Raw genomic sequence first — 21,272 nt, 5'->3', positions numbered from 1 at the left:
CTGCCACTGACCATCACTAACCTGGGCAGTGCTTGTGTATTCATGAATAGTAAGTAATTCCATTAGAGAGCCTCCAATAGTTGGCTCATCCAGCCAACTTAGAAAAAATCATCTGTAATGTACTCTAGAAATCTGTTGCTTGTGCCCTGCTATGTTGCACTTTCAGCAGATGGCAAAGTGGTTCAGGTGTCCCATGACAACCTGGGCCTGCAATGGAGATGCTGCTTCTGGTTGTTTAAAGCAAGCTACATCTGCTTCTCCTAAGTGACTGGATTGTTTGTAACAAATGCCAACTGTGACATCCTGTTTGGCCCATGAACTCTTGATCAGCTTGTTACCCATTATATTAGCAGAATACCAGGCATTTGAGCTATTCCTGTGCATAAAGGGCAAGCTTCTCCCCTTGTCTTTCCTGCCTGTGCTGTATTTGTCCACTGCAGCACTCCGGCCATGTAGGTGACCCCGTTGTGTCTGTGTGGCCTCAGTGAGATCACAGTTCTGTGACTGCGAACATACTTCTAATGAATACTGCTTATTGACCAGGCTGCATGTATGTATGTGCAGCCTCTTTAGATGGGTCCCTAGTCATGCCATTTCCTGCTGGGAAATGTGAGGGCCTGTCCTCCAGGCATCCTTCTTGCCCCTGTTTCTCCATTTCTTTTGGAGCTTTTGTCTCTTATTTTTCTCCGTTTTGTCTCTATCTTCCATGAACCTAGTTTAAAGCCTCCTCACTAGGTTAGGAAGCCTGTTAGCTAGCGGGGAAGAACATCTTTGCTATGTCCTCTTTTTCCCTGACAAGATGAACAGGCTGCCCTTGTTCCTTAAAGAAGGTTCTGTGGTCATAACAGCTAAAATCCTGGCTGTGACACCAACCATGGAGGCAGGTGGTGTACTAAAATTCATCCAGACTGTTCAGGCACACTGTGGCTTTCAGCTGCTCTTGGTATATTGAATTTCTTTGTCATTGCCAAGGGAGACCAGGAAAATAATACAACTGTCTTTTTCTGTGATAAATGTGACAGTGTGTGTATTTAGGTCAGTAGCTTCTTTTTATTTCACCTAAGGTGCATCCAAAGTATAGGAATTAGCTATTGGAGGATATGGCTTTCAATTATTGGGCATAGGCGCAAAAAATATTACTTGTTTAAAGAAGGATATTCTAACTTGATTTTGGTGACATTTGAGTATAGAATCTGTATCTGTTCAAGGACCAACTCAATTTAGAAACTCTGCTTACCTGCTTGTGTGTGTGCACACACGCATGCCCTCTCTCTTTTTTTTCCATCTGTCTGACAAAGCCAGGTTCTCCTTCACAAAGCTGTATGGTGGCTAAAAATTTCTATTTCAAACATCATAGGCATTATAATGAGGAAGACAGGTTTGTCTCTGTTTCGGTTACAGCGTAAGATTTCAGATCATAGCCACTAGTGAAACTCCACTGACTTCCTTCTGAGTGTAAATTAATCTTGGATTTGGTCCCTTTAAATAATTGCCTAAATGCCTTGAACAAGAGTTGGTACCTTGTAATCGTAAAAGCATATAACCAGTTTCTGATTTGTTAATACTTAATTTTTTTTCTTCCAAGTCTAGATCCTCTCGTTGTCCTCTTGTTCTAGAGGATTAAGAGCTATTTTAGTGTAAACGTTTCTTACTCGAAACATAAACAGCAGATTATCTCCTTACGGATGTTAATATGGACTTTGGAGAGCACAGTGCAGCAATCACAATTGCTCATCATGAGTAAGATCCCACCCTGAAGTTGGCTAATCAAATAGGTAGCACAGCAAAAGCAATTTCTCTGTTCATTTTGCTTATTAATCAGAGCCATCTGGAATGTCTGTGTAATTCAGACTTGTGTCACTTCGGTTGATTTGATTTCTCCTACTTTCAAATATTTGCACATCTTGTCTTCTGAAAACCTTTTGAATGTGGATGTATTGCATACTGCAAGGCAAATGATAGGCATTTCTTCTCTTGAAATGGCTTTTGGTAGTATTTAATCTTTTTTGGGCTATTTTAAATCATTGTCTGTTCTGTAGTAAAGAAAATCCCTATGCTGTACAGCAGTGTTTTTGTTTGTTTGTTTTTCTTCCAGATCATTGTGAAGAAGTTCGCTAATGGAATATATCCTCGATTTAGTAAATGTGCTAACTTAGTATTAGGGTAAAGAACTAACTTATGTAAAAATTGCAGTGTATCAGCTTTCTGGCACAAATGACCACAGATCCTTTACAACTAGCCCGTATTTCAAAGTAGAACTGGAAATCTTGTAGGATATTCTTGACACTTATAAATTGAAAGATTGTAATGGCCTTAAATTTTCTGTTTAATTTATTTTGCGCAAGAACAGATTTTTCTATGAGTGTCTAAAATGCCATCTTTTTAAACAGTTAAGAGCTATGCCCAGCTTTTGACACAACCCAAATAGTAGGATATCAAAATTACTTTGTTAATGCGAACATGCCCAAGATCTTTGTTAACAAACCTCAGAAAAGGCAGCATTTAAAGATTTTAAGTCTGATGCACCATTCATTTGAATTAGTTTTTTAAAATGTTAACTTTTTTTCTTCTCTCATTCAGTAGCAAACAGAAGTGGTATTCTACTTAAAGCCCTATAATATCCTTTCTGCAGACCTTCTGTTTTACTCTTAAATTATTTTTTTGAAAACCATGGTCAACCTGCTGTGAATGGAAGGAGGTATCTGTGCATTGTGCATTACTCAGTCACTTTTACGCATTCCCTGATCAATATTACTGTACAGATGATGTCTGGCCCTTTCAGTTATTGTAGATGAAGAGAGCTGTGTGTCAACTATGCGTTCACTTATAGTAAAAAAAAATTAATTAGTTTCAGCATTACTTTTAGAAGTTGATTTAAACATCTTTTTATGGCGCTTGCTCCAGAGAAGTCATCACATTTCACAGCCAGATTTGAAGAAGGATTGTTTGTTGGTTTGTCAGCCGAGCTTGTGTTGTCATTTTAAGGCTATCATAGTCGGAGGACTGCGTTGTGGTTTTAGTATGTTTTTAGTGTTGCGTTTTAGAATTTAACAAATCCCATTAAATAATTTATCTGCTTTTTCTCTTTCCTTGTGAGAAAATCTTACATATTTCTTATTATAGAAGAGTTTGCATATACTAGAATTAAAAGTCAGAGGAAGAATAGCTGCAGCTTCACTTTGAGTAGGATTGTAGTCTGAGTAGCAGCTAATGAATAAATGAAAATTGACCTTGCCTGTTACAGCTGATGGGAAGAAAAGCTGGTATATATTCAGTTTTTTAGTATGACTGAACTCTAGATTTGACAAATGACTACAGGAATAAATTTTAAAGAAACTGTCAAAATCTTACAACACGAGGAAACCTTTAGCAGTAGTGGAATGTTTCTCTAAATGATTCTCAATTTGGAATATACTTTAGAAGAGAACCAACAATGAGTCAAAATAGTGATAAATCTCTGAGAAGTTATATAATAAGAAATGTTTGGGGGATTGTTTGTACACAGCTTTTATTTAAGCTTAGCTACTTGTAATTTCTTTGAATTCAATCTTTTTATTTTTTAGGACACCCTGCCTTCTCCACTCCTTTCCCCAAAAGTGTCCAAGGTGTCCAAGAGCTGAATTCTCTTGATTCAGGGGTCACTTGAATTCTGACAACATTGGTCTTTTTTGGCGCTGCTAAACAGTGTGGGAAAATGAGCTCTTTAACTGATAATTAATTTTATGCAATTATTAAAGTGAGCCATCAGTGCAGATCAGCAATCTGGTGGGTGGGATTTCGTATTTGAATGAGCAGAGCTGTGTTGAAGTTCCTTCTTTCTTATGAGCTGTTCTTTTGACTTGCCTGTTTTACCTTTTCCCCTGAAGAGACAGAAGAGTTTCTTCACCTTTTCAAATTTTCTCCGCAACCATAATCCCGATCTTTGGTGCTAGCTTTGGAGATGTGAAAGTAAAGCAGTGACAAAGTGGGGAGTTTGCAATGCTGCAAACAGAAAACCTGATGACCTCGTTTGTGTGTGTGTGTTTTTTTATATATATATATATTTTTTATATATATTTTTTTCTATATAAATATATATATATATATAAAAGTGTGTGTGTGTGAGAAAGGTGAACATAGATTACATAGGTGCTATACAACTGTCATTTGTAGTACTTTGTCAACAGTTGAAAGCTGTACTTTATGTAGAAAAACATCACAAAATCTGGAAAAGGGAAAAGGTATATATTTACCTCTTGCAAATAATTTTTTCCCCTTTTACTCCGCTTTCAGAAGAGATTGCAAGGTCATTGAGGTTGCAATATTCCCTTTATACATATTTTACTGTGCCTGGTATTGAGGGTCTGTTCCTGATTTGAATCTCCTCCAACTGCTGCAGTGAACTGCTAAATCTATTTTGTCTATTTTTGTTTTAGTTAGTCAATAAGCCAAACTTTAACGTGTAGTTTTGTTGCAAAGGTAATTAGTGTTAGTTGTCAAACGCTATCACAAGTTTTAAGTTTGCTTGTTGTTCCCTTTTCAATTCCCAAATGTGTTGTGTACAAATCCTCTCAGCAGTGCACTGTCACTAAATGCACAAAATGTGCTGGATAGAAACTTACCTTGAACAATTTAAAAAAAAAATCTATTTGCTTTTGAGTGCCCCACTGAAGTACTATTGCTGTTAGTTGCTTGAAGAAAAACAGTACCAGGTTATTTTTTTAACTGGGTAATTTTGGGGGGGCATTTGTTACTTTTTGAGCATGATGCCTCTCCTGTTGACTGCTCTGTCCCATTGGCTGCTGTCAGCAGTTCAGAGGCTCCAGGGCCCGTAGTCCGCTCTTGCTGCTCTGCAGTATAATTTTGGCTGCTTCAGGGTCTGTTTTAATGACATTTCTTTCAGAGCCTCCACTAGTTGAGTCTTTTCCTGTGATACAATTCAGGTTTCTTTATTCAGAGCTGTATGGGAGGTGGAAGGCATGGTGCTGTGTACTTGAAGCCAGCAGCGTTTGAGACAGGAGGTGGTGTAAAACTGTCCAACAGTCTGAATTGAAAGAGGCCGATTTTTCCATATATATATATATACACATATGTATGTTTGTATACACATATGTACATTTATATTTATTAATGTCCATTTTTACCAGTCCCGCCTTCTCTTGGTTCTCTCCTCCTGTTACGTATCTATCATGGACATTTTAATTGGTTAAGTACTTTGCCCATTTACTAAGTATATGTACAAGCTCTAAGCCTTATGAGCACTATTAGTTCTGTTTTGTGTATTTCTAAATGCAGCTCTGGCCTGTGTGTCTTTCTAATACAGTACCAAAGTCCTCCCAGATTTTTTTTTTCCCCTTAACAGAGAGGCACATTAAATCAGAAGGAGACTTTATTATTGCTCTTAAATTTGTGCTGACAGTGTCAGATGTTACAATAGCAGGCAATTACTAAATTCACTGAAGTGAACTACTTTTAAACAATCTGTTAGTTAGAGACAAAATATCTGCTCCCATGCAATGCTCTCCAGTATTGTTCCTGTATAATATTTGCATAGGCTTGTTTTCTGGCTAACTTTTGTCTCGTCTTTTGGAGTATTAATATGACTTCGAATTGTAATGAATAACTGGGTGAAATAATACTGTTGGCTTTGATGGTTACATGTGTCATGAAAATCAAAGCCTTACTGTGAAGGGGTGCAGGCAGGTGAGATTCCCTTTCAAGGGACAGACAAGGGACAAAAAGCAATTAGTCTACATCCATCTTCTACAATTAGTCATTCATCCGTAGTGTGCTTGTTTGGATAGTGATGGGCAATGACAGAGGTCAGTGCTTCCTCAGTCCCTGACATGACATATGTGTATCTTCAGTACAAAACTGTATTGGTGTTTCTTCCACCATATTGCATCATAAATCATATTTAATTTGTCCCTGTTTTTAGTTTTATAGGTTGCTTGTTTGCTGTCTTCTCCTGGTAGGTTTTCTAATCTTTGAGTGCTTTATTCTCTCCTATTTCATCTTCCTTTCTCTCGCAATGTTCACTTGCATTTTTAAGGTAGAATATCCTATTCTGTGTCAAAAAAAATTGTTTTGTGAATATGTTGGTCAAAATACATAAATATAAATTACCATAATTAAAATCAAAGCACTTGAGCCATTGATGAGGGCTTCTGTTTTAGTCAAATTTTGTTTCGTGTCAACCTTTCAGAGTAATTTACTTGTTTAATTCCATACTTCAGATCACTTGGTCTTGCAGTGGCACCCCGTGTGAGATTTCTTCAAAAAGCTCAGAAACAGTTATCTGTGAATGTGACAGCTGAAGAGACGGATCACTTGAAGGAGACAAAGCAAAATAAGAATATCAGCTCCTCAATAAGCGAAGAAGAAGTAGAGAAATACAGAACTAATTTCAGTGGAACGGTATCTGTTGACAAAACAAATGAAGAGGACAGAAGGAAAGAAACTGAAGAATATGCTTCTTCCAGTGAAGGTACTGGTGATGGTGAGTCTGAGGAGGAACTGAAAGAGGTATCTGAGGAGGAAGAGGAGAAGGAAGTTTCGGTGTTAAGCAGGGTTCCAAATGCAGACTCCATGCAGTTCTTTGAAGATGATGATGATGACGATGATGCTAGAGATCTCGATTTGCTGACAGTGAAACGACGGAATGTTTTTGGTGTGGAAGCTAGAGATAACCCAGCACTGGTAAGTGCACACTATAGTAAAGCTCATGAATCTTGATGATTTTATACTGGACAGGCTCCAAGTAAGGAGGAGGAAAAAGGATAAGATTCTGCTCTTAAAAGAATACCCACTTGACCAACTACATAATTGGTTTAATTAATCAATAACAAGTTGAACACCTAGGAAACTTTGACAGTTTTAGTTCTTTTCACTTACTACTTTGCTTGTACCTTCCTAAAATAGCTGCAACTTTTAGTCATTTTGATGGATGCTGCAGTTTGTGGCATTGGGAACCACAGTGCAATACATGATGCACCACTTTCTAATACAATTCGTATCAAGTGATCTTTACAATAATATAACCTTCCAATCATAATTTTTTCCTTTTAACAAGATGTTTAGACACACAGAGACACACAGAGGGAGAGAGAACACTTCTCGTAAAGCATGGTTATAAAGGTTTATTAAAAGGATTCATATAGATCTTTCTTTTCCTTGGGAAGTAGCTTTATATCTTGGGGTTCCTCTTTGCTCTGTATTCTGAGAAATGTTTTTATTTAATCTTTAAATACAACATTATAGTAAGGTTTTTTGGATTTATAAAAAGTGAATTTGGTAAGTGTATGTTGTGCTTTTTTTGGTGTGTCCTCTCCTACCCAACAGCTAAAACTCTGTGGTAAAGAGATGCAAGTGAAATGGCCATCTGTTTCAGCAAGGTGTTTTTCTTAACTTGCATGCAAAAACAGCCTTCTGTTAAGCAAAGTATTTAGTTTTCCAACTGATATGTTAAATCTTTCTTTTCCTGTGCTGTTATTTAACAGCACAGAGCACTCACCATAAACTTAAGCTATTCAGCCTGCTTTCTATACTTATAAGCAGCACTTTTCCTTTTGTATTTAGTAAATAGCCTATAAACTAGTTAGTTTATCAGCTGACTTTATTGAAGATGAATAGTTGTTTAGTAACCTAATCCCCTCACCCCCGCCGCTGTCTCCTCTCTTGAGGAGACAAAATCTTTCAATTTTGAAGTTTTGAAAGTCAGTGGGTAACCTTTTAACAGCTTTCCAGCATTAAACATCTATATGTTCGGTTAAGCTCAGGCAAGTCAGGAGTTTTCTGTGACTTACTGTTGATATACTGCACTAAGGGTTAATTTTTCCATACTTGTTATACAAGTGTGGGAAGACCAGGTATCTGAAGCCATTTATACATAAACACAAAATGATGAAATATTTAGTTACTCTTCTAAGCAGCTGCAAACTAGAAGTCAAAAGCTGAAAGTTTTATATCATTAGGAATTTAGACATAATTTAAATAATCTCCTACATAAATGCCTACTATTGTGAAAGATGCAACTGTTAGAAAGCAGAACTGAAGAGCAAGCATTGCCGAACTGGAAACTGGTCTTGACTGATGCATTCATTAGTGTGGTGTTTATTGACTTCTGTTAACATGAAAGTTGTTGATAAAAATGTGAAATACTTTCAACATACGGTTTATTTTTCAATAGAAATAGAAGAATGAAAGTTTGTATGACTAACCAGATGTTGTCTTTTAATGTTCTAATATAAAAGTGAACATGATAGAAATTGTGTAGGAAGATTCGGAAATTATGCATCTTTATTTTACATATATAGCTTAACACCACATTTTATGTATATAAAAATGTATTGATAACTTTATATGTTTTCCATTTGTTTATTTTCTGGATAAAAGTTTTGAACGGATTATTTTTGCATTAAAGTAGACCAGTTCATATGAAGAACTGGAAAAGAACTGGAGACACAGAACTGATCCTTTTGGGATGTGAGAAATGAGGGACTGAGCAGTGCAAGTGCAGTTTCCCTACTGCTGTATGTTGGAATGTCCTTCCAGGAAGGACTCAGAAGACAGTTTGAGCACAGTGTGCTGGATCCTTGCCACGTTTCTGGGATGAACTAGTGCACTAATTAGCAGTATCAAATGCTGCAGGGAGTCTAGGAGTAGAGAATGGAGTATGCTCTTGGTTGGATCACTTTTTTTTTTTTAACCTATTCTGTGTACTAAATAAGGTAGTAATCTGGTAGAAAAATTGATGTGTGATCATCTAATTGTAGGAATATGCCCAAGAAGGATGAATTAAATTTGTGATGACACTTTCAACTTGTGTGATTGATTTTGCAGCTGTAATATTCTTACATTATGCTGCTTGTTGACAGCAAAACAGTCCCACTGTTCTTGTTGAGCTTCAGCATGTTTCTGTTAATGGGAACTTTCCATTCAGGTTCAGGTTTTGAAAATGACAGAAACTATTGCTCTGGTTACACTGCTGAGAGGGAATGGATGCTAATAGGGAAGAATTGGATGTTCAGGTTTGTTGTGCAGAATTTTTAGTGTGCCTTTGAGCCATAAAATGCTGCAAGTATTGCCTAGTGCAAATTGCATAGGTCACAGTTTTCTTCAGTTAGTAGCAAAGCATTTTAATAAATAAAAAGTGTGCAGTATGATTAAGGGGTGAATATGGAAGTAGAGGAAGAAACCCTTCTAGCCGGCCTTTCCAGAGGTCTGATAGCCGTTGTCAGTCACACCATCGCCGCCTCATCTTTGTGTCTTTCCTAGCACCTCCAGTGTAAGAGGGAGCACGAGTAGGTGTAACGCTGGCTTTGAGCATCCCCGCGTGGTAGCGTCGTGCACTGACTCCTGGATCACGGGCTGCGCTTGCCACTCTTGTACCGGGTGCGAAGGACCTAGGCAGAAGGGGCACGAGCCACCTAAACTGGTGATGGGGTAGAAGGAGATTTGAGTGACTTTCTTATAACTTCTTGGCGTTTTTGGGCGTTGATATTTCCTAATCTCACGAGGAAAGTTAGGTCGTGGTGAGGAGTGAGACAAGTCAGCTGTTAAGTTTTGTTATTGGCATGACTTCAGACCTGTTCCACTCTTTCCCCTTCTTAAATGTTTCTTTCTCTCTCTCCCCCCTGCCCCCTTTTTACACGCATATTCTGTCTCCATGTTTGGTCTCTCTGCACTACCACAAAAAATGAAACCTTGGATAAGGTGAAAGATCTTGGCAGATACTATAATTTTGGTATGAATTTTTGAGCTCATTTTTTTTTTTTAAGAGGTAAGTCGTGCTTACTAGCTGTCCTATTTAAGAGTTTTACATAAATATGTCAGGATTTTAAACTGGTGATATAAGTCATGGGATTTGTTTAGAAGTACAGTGTTCTTATGCATAAAAAGCAGGTCAGCTGTGTGCATACAGCAATTAGGAAATGTACAGTATTACTCAGTTGTTCTGTTAACATAGTGGAAATTATTCATTTCAAGTGCATTTAACCATATTGATGTTGTAAAGACTCTGAGCATTCCCTGGTTATAAACTTTTTTTTAAATGCTAATTTTATGAAATTGGTTGTTGCATTTTCAAATGCCAAGGCTATATTTCTTAAATTTTAAGCACTGTTTGTCTGAGAACAAAGATTAAACCTGCAGTAGTTTGTTCGTTCTTTTTTTGTTGTTGTTGTTTACCCATTAATTTAGTCATCTTGTTGGAAATACCGCATACTGTCAGATTTGTCTTCTGCTGTCAAACTTCCTTTTCTGGAATACGGGATATAAAACTACTGAGTTTGTAGGGTAGCTGTGATGCCCTGCGGGCTCCCCGTCTCCCCCCAGAGCTCCTTAGGGGCTCTGCCCCCCTGGGGCGTTGCAGCACGCGCCCGTCTCTGGGTGGAGGGCCGCAGATCCTCGCAGCTCGCCCGCAGGCTCCCGGCGCTTGCTCTTTGAGCACGGTGGCTGTGGAAAGAAGTTACGTTACGTGTCATGATTCTCTCATGTAGTTGCCTTGTTTTGTAATGCAAGAGCATTAGATGCGATGAAGTTTTCTTACAGACTTGCAAACATCGTGAATTGAAACAGTATGACTTGGGTATATACTTGTTTATAAAAGCAGGAAAGAAGAGATAAGGGTAAATCTCTCTAAATAGCGATGGTGCAGAGTCTATGCCAGGAGGCAGAAGGTGGTTGCTTGTTGTAGTGCGGGCTTGGTACAGAAAATATGTCCAGGGAAGGTAATTTAGTACGCGCCAAAGCGAGGCCCTAATTCTCTAGGCTTTTCTTCTGTGATGTTGTGAAGAAAACTGTTACCGTACAGATGAATCAAAATCACTTCTCAGGGTTGTGATTCAGCTTGGTTGCTTCTTACACTGGCCTTTCCTTGCGAATTTGATCTCCTTCGGTTCCACGTCCTGAGGTGAATTCTCACTGGTCCTGCGTTTCTGTATTGCTGCTTCTTGGTGAAATAAATGCCTTTCAGTTCCTCTTACCAGCTCTTATTTTGCTGCCTAGATGTTCATTCATATTGAGCAGGTGACTTTGTCTCCTCGGTGCTTTTTCGTTAGCTGGAGAGCAAGCAAAGGCCCGGAGGAGGGGAGAGGCAGGGAGGCCCTGGGCGGCCGCGGCGGGTCCCGTTCCTGTGCAGTGCAGGGTCCGGCCGGGGCTGGGAGCAGAGCACTCGCCCCTGCAGGCAGGCTGCAGAGCTAGCATCCTGCAAGGAAGCACACGAAGTTGTTTGTTTTTAAGTTAAATAAAAGTCAATACTGTGATGCAGTGATGCAGTGATGCAGTGATGCCCCCCAAGTGGGCTTGTGCATTTCTAGTTGAGTTACAACTAGAAATGATTTATTTGAAGTGTGAAATATTTGCATACAAGTGAAGTGGGCCTCTGCTGGGTATTAGCCAAAGTGCTTCCAGAACGCTGTGCACTATGGAAAAACACCTTTTATCAACCACGACTGCAATTGAAACGGGCTGGCGGAGGCTCGGTCCGTGCTCAGCGGTGAGCTCTGAGTATGTTCCACACAGCTGGTGGAAAACTTTAAAGAAAGCACATCTTTCCAGGCAGTTTCAATACCTTCAGGACAACCAAAACTTCTGTTTAAACAGTGTTTAATCCAGTATTATTATATTGTATGTAATTTTAAAAATCTTGTAATTCTGGAATGCTTCTGTGTGCTATACTAAGAGACAGTGCTAAACCCAGGGACAGGGTACAGGGTTCAGCAAAATCATTTCTTCATCTTCTTGGACAACTTTTGCTCTTGAGATTACAGGGATGTTCGACTCCCTGGCATCATTGTTTTCAAGTAAAATATTCATGAATTGCTTGCTAGGTGAAAGAGTGTAACAGAGGCTTTTGATACAGTCCCTTGTAGTAAAAAACAAAAACCAACCCATTTTAAACCCCAGATCCATAGATGGCTTTTTAAAAATCTTTCTTTAATCTTTCTTCTCTGTTCATTCAGGTTAGCTGCTTTAGCAAGCTTTGTTTGCTCCAGTCCTTAATTTTTATTCTCTAATGACTTCAATTTCAATTTATTTTTATCAATTTATTAGAAACTTCTGTAGCGTATGAAAAAGTTGATGTAAATGTTTGGACCTCTTGCGCCTTTAAGGCAGCATTCCAGATGTTTGTGTCAACTCCTGTGATGTTTAGGAAAAATGGGGAATCTACAGGATTAAAATTCTGTCTCTGGGAGTTGCTGGTGAGCTATTTATTTCAAACAAATGGCTGCCATATATCCCTTAAGAAGTGGGTGCGGCATAAAATGATCATGCTAGATATTTTTAATCTCATTTAAAATCTGGATAAAAAGTGACATTTAGGAATTTTATTTTTAAAATCTGCCTGTATCACGTATCTTAGACTTCTGCATCGTAGGGTAAAGAGTACATAATTCTGATATGCAGGGGTTTGCTTGTGTTAAAAGCTCTACATTTGAATGTGTGTTTGAACCATTGTGGATGCTACAGCATTTTTGGGGTTGACAGTACCTGTTACGGACCTTTGTGTTTTTTGTGAATAAGAATCCAGCGTAGAAGAATGCCAAACGTGTAGGGAACTTTTTTTAATGTTTAACTGTTAGAGCTCTTTGAAAAGCCTGTCCTGCTTTGAGCAAGGAAAGGCTTCCCCAGTTCTGGTGTGAAGGTTGTTCATAGGGCCGTAGCTCTGCCAGGTAGCGGGAATGGGCTGCTTGTCTTTTACAACAAGCGATGCTCACAAGTTACGAGCCGTCACTCCTTACCCCATGTGAAGCAGCCTCGCAAGTCGCCCCGGCTCTGCAGAACCTGGTGTAATAGCGTACGGTGCTCCGTCCTGATGGAGGAAGGCTATTTTGCAATGTGCTTTTGTGGTTAACTTGCACTGAAGTACTTTGAAGCTAGTGTTTAACAGCGTAAGTCTTGAACCTGTTCCTTAGCAAAGATATTTCTGGTAGATTGATGGCTCTTGCGGTGCAGAACAATGTTGGCAGTGTAGAGTATTACTTACATGCTAATACTTCAGCATTTGGTGCGAATTCAAGCTCTAATGAGGAACATTTTGTTTTGTGATTGACTAGACCAGAAATGACTGAGATGTATGGTCCTGTATTTCAAGAAATATTAGGTATTGTATGATTCAGAATTATTCTCTAAAATGCCATTTGTTAAATACTTCTTGTAGGTTACTCAAGCCTGCAGTAATACTGTCAGTTTTGTTGTGCTTTTATCACTTGTTTAATACATTGCAGTAGTTTTATAGATGAGAGTGAGTGACCCAGATGCTCTGCATTAAAACTGCATTGTTTTAATCAATATTCTCTGAATACACAGGACTTGTCAATTTTAAAATGCTGCCAATTTAAAAAAAAAAAAATGGTTAGTGCGTGGGTACGTACTTGGTGATGACTGTTGGAAGTGTTTGTAAGCATGACGCAATTTGTGGACGTATGATTTTTCTAGATTTTGAGTGCTGAGGTTGAAATGCTACTTGAAATTATACAGCACTAACTTTCAAATGCTGCTACTTGAAAAGTAATAAAGCAGACCAACTAACAAATACATATCCAGAGGCTCCTGACTACTGTCAATGCAGTCTGTAGTTAAAACTGGGAAAATTACTCTGCACTTGTGTGTGTGCATGTCTTCTCTAGTGCAGACATCTGCCACTTTCAGCATCTCTTAAGAAGCTACCATTTAAAAAACATTTTGAGCAGTCTTCTGAATTTCTATCTGTGATGTGTAATTTTTAGCTGGAATCACTTGATAATTAAAGAAAACAAATAATGTTTTTGGTGATGATTTATCAGCTGTTAGCTAAAATGAGTCCCTGGTAATTCATTGCAGTACTGCCAACACACAAATTGTAATTTAATTACTATTTTAAAATAGAAAATGTGTAGTGCACTGTTTCCAGATAGCGACCTGCTGACCGTCCAGGAATTTGGACAGTGATCACAGAAAATCTGATTTGTTGCATGGAGCTGATACTCCTCACTTCTGTGAGATTTTGATTTGTCCCAACTGTGAAGAGTCTTAAAGCCAGCAAGAACAGCTGGGAAGGAGTCGGTGCCTGCTCTGGGCTGCTACCTCTGCGCTCCAGCTTGGATACAGAAACAGCTACTGCCTCTGGGGTTAAAATTCCCTTAAGAGGGCTTTTATGTTGAATGAGTGAAAGGAGAACAAAACAATTAAGGTAATAACCTCCAGCCTTTTTTGAATCAAAAGTAAATGAGGTATAAATTGCTTTGAGACAGCCTGAGGGGGAAGTCTTGGAGATCTTCTGTTCCTTCATTATCTATGCCCTGCTGCTCCTGTGGCAGCTCGCAGCTTGTTTTCGAGCGAGGTTTTCCTCTCCTTTGCCAGAGCTGTGTGTTTGCTTAATCCCCCGGCTGGAAATCCTGAGCTAGCTGATTCCCGTCAGAGCGTGGCGCATGGCTTTGCCAGCTCCTCAGAGCCCCATGCGCCCAGCACAGACCTCTGGAGTGAGAGGGTGGGTCGTGCTGGGGGAATGAGGCATCTGGCAAATATGTCTGAAGAAAATTGAGGGGTGCATTAGTCAAGCCCTCAAAAAAGCATATAGAAGTGGTGGTGTCTTTGAGTGGGGGGAGCTGATGGGGAAAGAAAATGACAAAGACAACTCTGAGCAGCAGAAAAAGCAGTATAATTTCTGTCAAGTCTGTCCCCTGCGTGAACAAGACCACAAGGGATTATTTAAAACAGTCTGTTTCATTGTATTTTTTGGTGGTATTATTGAGTATTCTTGTAAAGAGGCAATGCAGCTGACAAAGGCGGCTGGAGAAGAAAAGCCAATCTCACTATCATTAAAATAAACTGAATTTTATCAACCTGCGGGGTAGACCAAAGAGAAGGAGTATGTCTGAGATGCTTCTGAAATGTTGATCTGCCTGAGCATGCTGGCAAAGGAATACAAATCAGGATGCATCTGAAATAGTAGCCAGTAGTGCTACACTTCATTTCCAGTCCGAACTAGAGTTGCCGAAACTCCCCACCTGCAAGAGCCTGGTGTCTGACCTGTGCCCTGCCTTGGTAGCGTATCAGTTTAGTCCAGGAGCTGGCGTTTGGAAGACGCTTGTGGGGATTGTTCAGCGTTTGGGTCTGAGACAGAACAAACATCTCCACCCTTGTCTGCTTTTTAGGGAGATGCTGCTGAAAGACTAACAACTTTCTTTGTTTCCATAACCTTCTCTGCACAGAACAAAATGAATACTAGTTGATGTTTTCTTGACATTAGTATTTCCTTATCTCAGAAACAGGGATGCTAGTGTCCTCTTCAAAGCACCAACTTTGCTGTGACAGCTTTCCATCAGATCTTTTCAGTCATCCCTCTTCCCAGATATATGCAGTACTAGTCTGAGTTTTATCAGTCTGTACTACTGGGTGATGTTTTCACATTGGCTTCTTTACAAATCATTAATTCAGGGCAATAGGTCTTTTTGGTGAGGTCCCAAGTCCTAATGTTGCTCCCAAACTTTTTTTGTAACAACCGGAGATAGAAGAGCAAGTGGTTAATCCTAAAATGGATCTTTACAGCTGCCTTAAGCCTTTGAGTCTGAGGTTTGTTTATGTTAAGATACACTGAAAGCCAAAACATACAACAACCAAAGTAGTCAGATTTTTGACTGAATTCTGTTATACTCCAGACTTTGGAGTTCACTGGTTTAGATTTGCAGAAATGTGTAATTCCTCAGTTTGCTGATGTATTTTGCAAATTGCATGCTGACCTGGAATTACATGATTTCTGGTGAAATACAAATTTATATGAACTGCTGCTGTTAGTTCCTGCAGTGTCTAGTTAATGTGAGGTTGGGTGTAGAAAGAATGCAACTTCTTAAAACTCTGAAAGTTTACAAGTCCTGGCTCATGGATGAGGTACTGTGTTTGCAAGACAGGTATTCACTGCAATTTCTGAAGTCCTGTTACTTAAAGTTTTCATTTCAGGTTGAAATTTGAGCCTCACTTGAATTGGCTGTGGGATATTTGCAGAACGAGATTATCGTTTTGGCTTTCATGAGTCTTTGTTTTTCATGGTACTTTAACTGCCATTTGTGGAGCAAATTTAGTGTCTCAGCTGAAATACTAGATTTATTTTAATTTAACAGCTGTGGGTTGTAGTAATTTGTTGCTTTTTTCTAGCTTTTGTTCCAGTAGGTTCCCCAACAATGTAGCCTGAAAAGTAAGTTCTTGTTAGCCTGTTGATTTTTATGGTGTCCACCAAAAGATGAAGCTTTTTAAAAAATAAACATGCCATCTGGAATGTATTTATGTGTATGCTACATAACAGAATGATGTAGTAACAGGAAAATAATGACCTGCTGCAGAAATCAAAAAGTGCCATCAGTAAGAGATTGTAATAAGTCAGTGAGCGTTGATGCAAAATATATTTTTGTTAATGGACTGAAAGGAAATATTAGTCTTATTTCCAGCACTAGGACAGAAATTTTGAGTGGGCTTTTCTAGTAAGTCCAGCTTTTAGACCAGTTCAGGACCAATGTTGTAAGAAAGAGGCATTGTAAAAGAAAGTTTTGCAGATAGCTGTGACAGAAATGGGTAAATACACTATTGAGACTGATGTTAGGAGGGGAGTGAACAGAGAAAGGAGGATGAAGACAAGAGACTACAACAAAAAGATGATAGTCATGTATAGGAATGCCCAATTCACAAGACATTGGGTTCTTGGGGAGCCCGTATGATATTGCCAGTAGATTCCTGTCTCTCTTAACAATGTTTAATGAAAATTCATACCACGTCTTCTGTGTTGATTTTTGAATGTGTGTTGCTCAATACTGCAGTTTTGAATGCTGACTACTTAGCTAGTATGTCATTTTTTTCTACAGCTCTTTAGTACAACAGTATTTATCATTTTATAGATTTAAAGGGTCATCTGTTCTGACCTTCCTGTATATCATAAGCCTACTAAATTTCACTCTGTCACTCCTGCATTGAATGCAAAAATTGACTTTGGCTAAAGTGCACTTTCCGAAAGGCATCCTGTCTGGATTTGAAATCATGAAGAGATTCAAAATCCACCACTGCTGTTTAATTCTTTCCAGTGATTTATCTCATTTGTTAGTGTTACATTGAGGAGGTGGAGGTGGTATTGAAGAATAAGGGGGAAAGAGGAAAGGAATACAGAATAAAGAAGCACTTTTGGCCTGCAAGAGAAACTTTATTTTAGTATTCAGAAGAACGTGAGAAGAAAATGTGGTACTGTTATGGAGGAGGTGAATGATATGGTACAAATTGAAAATGCAATGTGCAAATGCAAATTAAGACAGCATTTAGATTAGGGACACTTCGTTACTGAATGTTATCAAATGTTGCAAGTAATTTGGAAGGCATCCCACGGTTCCTTAAGTATGGAAAGGATGGTGTGGGAGTTGAAGGTTGAATATTTTGACTGATTGAACTTGAGTGAAATTTCTGCTCCTTGCTGGTTCAAGTATTATAATTAGCTTAACAAGGCAAGTTTTAAAAAAAAATTGTATGGGCCACATCAGCAGGTAGTTTTTCTCTTTGGTTTCGAGATCAGTATTTACTCTAAGTCAAGGAAATGTTATGTTTTGATTTGTCAGCATTGTTCTTGTGGCTCTACTCTGACAATCCTTTTTGATGTGGGAAATTTAAAGCATAAATTACTTTGACTTCTCTCCATTTTCAAGAAATGCTTCTTTCTTTTTAGTACAACTGTATTTTTCAATGGGTCATTGAAGCTAATCAATCTTGACACTTCTCTGATGCTGCTAACCTTTTCATGGTTGGAAAAATAACATCTGCATATATTTACATTTGGATGCTTTTTAAGGCACTTATGAGCAATAACATTCTTCTAAAATGTTCTGTGAACTAAGGTAGAACAGCTGCTAATGATTAAAATTAAGAAAGCTGTAATGAAATTTTTGGGTATATTGAGAAGAGATAAAGTGGTAGGAAAAATGTTAAATTCTAGTGAAAAACACTGCAGAAGTGAAATGTAATTTTAGATTGGGAGTTTGTATTGTGTGTGCATGCATGCACGAAGACGGGGGAGGAAGGTAATGTTCCAGTTTGGGAGGGAGTGAGAGGGAAGAAAGAGGCTCAGGCTCATAATGTTGCTACAAAATCAGTAAAATACAATGAGTATTTAATTTCCAGATGCTACATCCACTACATTGATTGTAGGAGTAAAAACAAACTTTTGTGTTCATAATTCTCTCAGATACTTTTGATCAATTCCTTTAGAATTTGTTGCTCCTTGAAATAAATGCCCAACGATTCACATAAAAGTACCATGTCTTGCTGGAAGCTGTAAAAATGAGCCTGTTTGCAGAGAGGTGTGAACCTCTCAAAGGTCACAAGTATCTCTACAGCTGTTGGTGCCAGGGTTTACCATGGGAATGTTTAATGAGTTGGCTCAGCATAATAATGAATAGATATATACGATACAAAGTTTTTCACCAGTGAAGCCATGCATTTAAATGTATTGACATTAATCTATGGCAACTCAAGTTACTTCTTCAGTCACAAGAGAATATTTAGTGGTGAAAGAAATTTAAGGGGATGGGAGAAGGTTGTCATTTTTAGTCATAAACCTGTGACTGGTTTGTTTTCCCATATGTGGTTTGTTTAATCTCTTTGAGCACAAGTTTCCTGCTATGTAAAAATATTCTTTTACATGTTACGCAGTGGTTGCTTAGAATTCACCAGGTGGTTCTGCACGCATTAATCTCCTGCGCATGCGAATTGAGTGTCTGTAGCCCCTGTTGGTTGCATTTGTAAAACTATGGGAAACTGTTGAAGGCCAAAGCGTGTGTGTCTCCTGATAACTGCCCATGCCGTTCTGAACTGTGCTCTCGGGCTTATGAGGCACGCCTGTCCTTTCCCTTTTCATATATTCTTTTTGTATGTCCTAAAAAGTAAAAGTTGTAAGTGATCACCTTTGAGTGCTCTGAAGCAGTCCTTCCTATTAGATTGATGAATTATAACTGAGTATCAGTCTTGAAGCAGACTGTTACCATTCTTCTACCTTCAGCAAAGGGGCCAAAATCTATTAGTGGGAGCAGTTTATTGCTCTCTATCTTCTTTTCCAAACTTGTACATCCTGAAATCCTGCTGAGGTATACAGCTACTGTACTTGCATGTTCACGGTCTGAAATGATTCAGTACAAAATAGAAATTCAGTGCTTGTGCTGTGAGACCTGGGGCATCTGAATGTCAAACTCCATCTGATGAAATTGCATTCTTCTCCTACTTTAATAGGATTGTGGGGATAATATAGTTTAAATTTATAGTTGTCATAAGGATAAGGTCAGCAAGTTGATCAGAGATGAATTGGAATTGACCCTGTTTTCTTTTCACTTGAGTTAATTTACTGACTTACTAGGCTGCATTTGGGTTTCAGTGCGTAGTTAGATTCTCTGACATATCGGGGTTACCTTAGACTTAGTAAAATAATATATTTGAAAAGATGCTGTCCAAATGCTTTTGCCCCCAATGTCTTTCCTAAGAACCATTATTTTTGTACCCCTGAACCTGGCACATTTTATATGGGGTTAAATTTGGTAATGTAGGTGACAACAGCCTGATGATGAATGTTTTAGTTCTTGGGGTACTTCCAGCATCCCAGCTAGGAGTACCAACTCTTGATAAGTTTCTGTGTTTTATTCTGCCATTGTCTGGAGGATGCATTGTTTTAGAAGGCAGTCAGCAAAGGCTGAAGAGAAATAGTGTGTACCTCTCAGGCAGTTTGGTATGAAGATATTTCTCGTGATGGTACACAGAATAGACTGCTATGGGTTTACAGAAGCTGTGCCTCATTTTGTCTTCCCTTCCTTTTTAGTTTGTATATGCTTTTCCTTTTATTAGGCTTTATCACGAAAATAAGAGCTGGTTGACTTGGAAGAAGGAATTTCTTACCGATCAGTTCTCCTCAGGTGGAAGGATAAATGCTGACTCTCCCTATGTCATGTTTGTTCTGAAATAATGGTCGTTAGATTTTCAGGAAACAAAATGAGTTGATGACATCCTGAATTTGTTTTTATATGTAATCAAGACTGGATCGGAAGATTTCCAATTCATGCTTGAGGACCATAATCCCGTATAACTTTACATGTCGGCTGAGATGCTGAAGGGTAGGGTTACATGATCTGGTTATGCATGTTAAAGAGGAATTAGACTTGAAGAAAACCAAGTGGTCCCTTTTGAGCTTTTCAGATTCCTTCAGTGCAAGTGGTTATAGTAGTTTGAACTGGAGCAGAACCCCTCTCTGCATCAGCAGTGGCAGTTCAAATCTTTTAGCCACTGCTTAGCCTTAGCCCGAATTACCTACAGGAGCAGGAGGGTATTGTCTCAAGGCAGATAGTCTGCAGACAGGTGGCTGGGTGAGATCTCTCTGGTTCTAGGCAAATTTCAGAGAAAGTATTGCTCAACCAAATGATGTATAGACTAATAATAGTAGTAAAAGTCTATGGGGAAGAGTAGATTATACAAGAGAACGCAGAAACATGGATAATTAAGCAGAACAAGCATTTTACCAGTGTCAAAGAGAATTTTTTAGCTCTTCTGGGACACAAGGTATTTTAAAATGTGTAAAATGTTAATATTTTGCCTTTTTATGGTCCTATTCTGTACTTCGGGTTGACATACTAATGGCAGTCAAGCCTGCTTCAGTTTTATCAGAAAATTTCTGCATTTGTCAGATAGTGTAAGACATTAATCTATGAACATCTGTCACTTGTAGTACTGGATTGGCAAAAATTAAATTTTTAATGAATAAATGTATTCTAAGATCTGAAACATTCATGTTGTATCAGAAAAGTTTTGGTGGCCTACTGCAAACACAGCAGAGAAGCTCTCTAAATTCTGGGTCTGGGCTAATTAGGATAGGCTATTCTTATATATGGGTTGTCGATGAAAGCACTTAAACCTTTAGTTAAAACAGTCTTAAAAAGCCCCCCAAGCATCCTCCCTCTTGAGACTGAAATTGAGAAGCATTGATAATCCCAACTGTGTAGTCAGTGTAATGTAAGGGCTGTCCAAGACATGGATTTGACAGCCAACTTCTGTAGGCAGAGTATTTGAAAAGTGGTAGACAATGGAAGAGAGAGCACTTTCTGTACTGTCTGGAAAAAAAATAAGCATAAAGTGTTATTTTTAACTCTTGCTCAGCACACAAGGTTTGAGAAGATCCTGAGGCAGTGGTGGTAGCCCTTACTCTGGAAAAATACGTTGCCACATAGGGAGTGCAGTAAAGTGCTGGTATGAATGAATGTCTTTTTTTTAACAGATGAACTGTTCGGTTCTTGCAACTATGTAAT

The 21,272-nt window shown here is 38.7% G+C and overlaps 1 protein-coding gene across 1 annotated transcript in view; it reads left to right on the top strand.

Moving 5' to 3' along the window:
- The window catches only part of DDX10 (DEAD-box helicase 10), a 204,606-nt gene that overhangs the window by 48,445 nt on the left and 134,889 nt on the right, over positions 1 to 21,272 (top strand). Inside the window, exon 13 of the mRNA XM_064505051.1 lies at positions 6,216 to 6,678. Within this exon, the coding sequence (XP_064361121.1) occupies positions 6,216 to 6,678 (463 nt within the window). The remainder of the gene's footprint in view (positions 1 to 6,215; positions 6,679 to 21,272) is intronic.

Source organism: Dromaius novaehollandiae, chromosome 1 (genome assembly GCF_036370855.1).
Source record: "Dromaius novaehollandiae isolate bDroNov1 chromosome 1, bDroNov1.hap1, whole genome shotgun sequence".
Classification (NCBI taxonomy): domain Eukaryota; kingdom Metazoa; phylum Chordata; class Aves; order Casuariiformes; family Dromaiidae; genus Dromaius; species Dromaius novaehollandiae.
The sequence above is the reverse complement of the archived record's forward strand: the minus strand, read 5'-3'. Positions and strand labels throughout refer to the sequence as shown.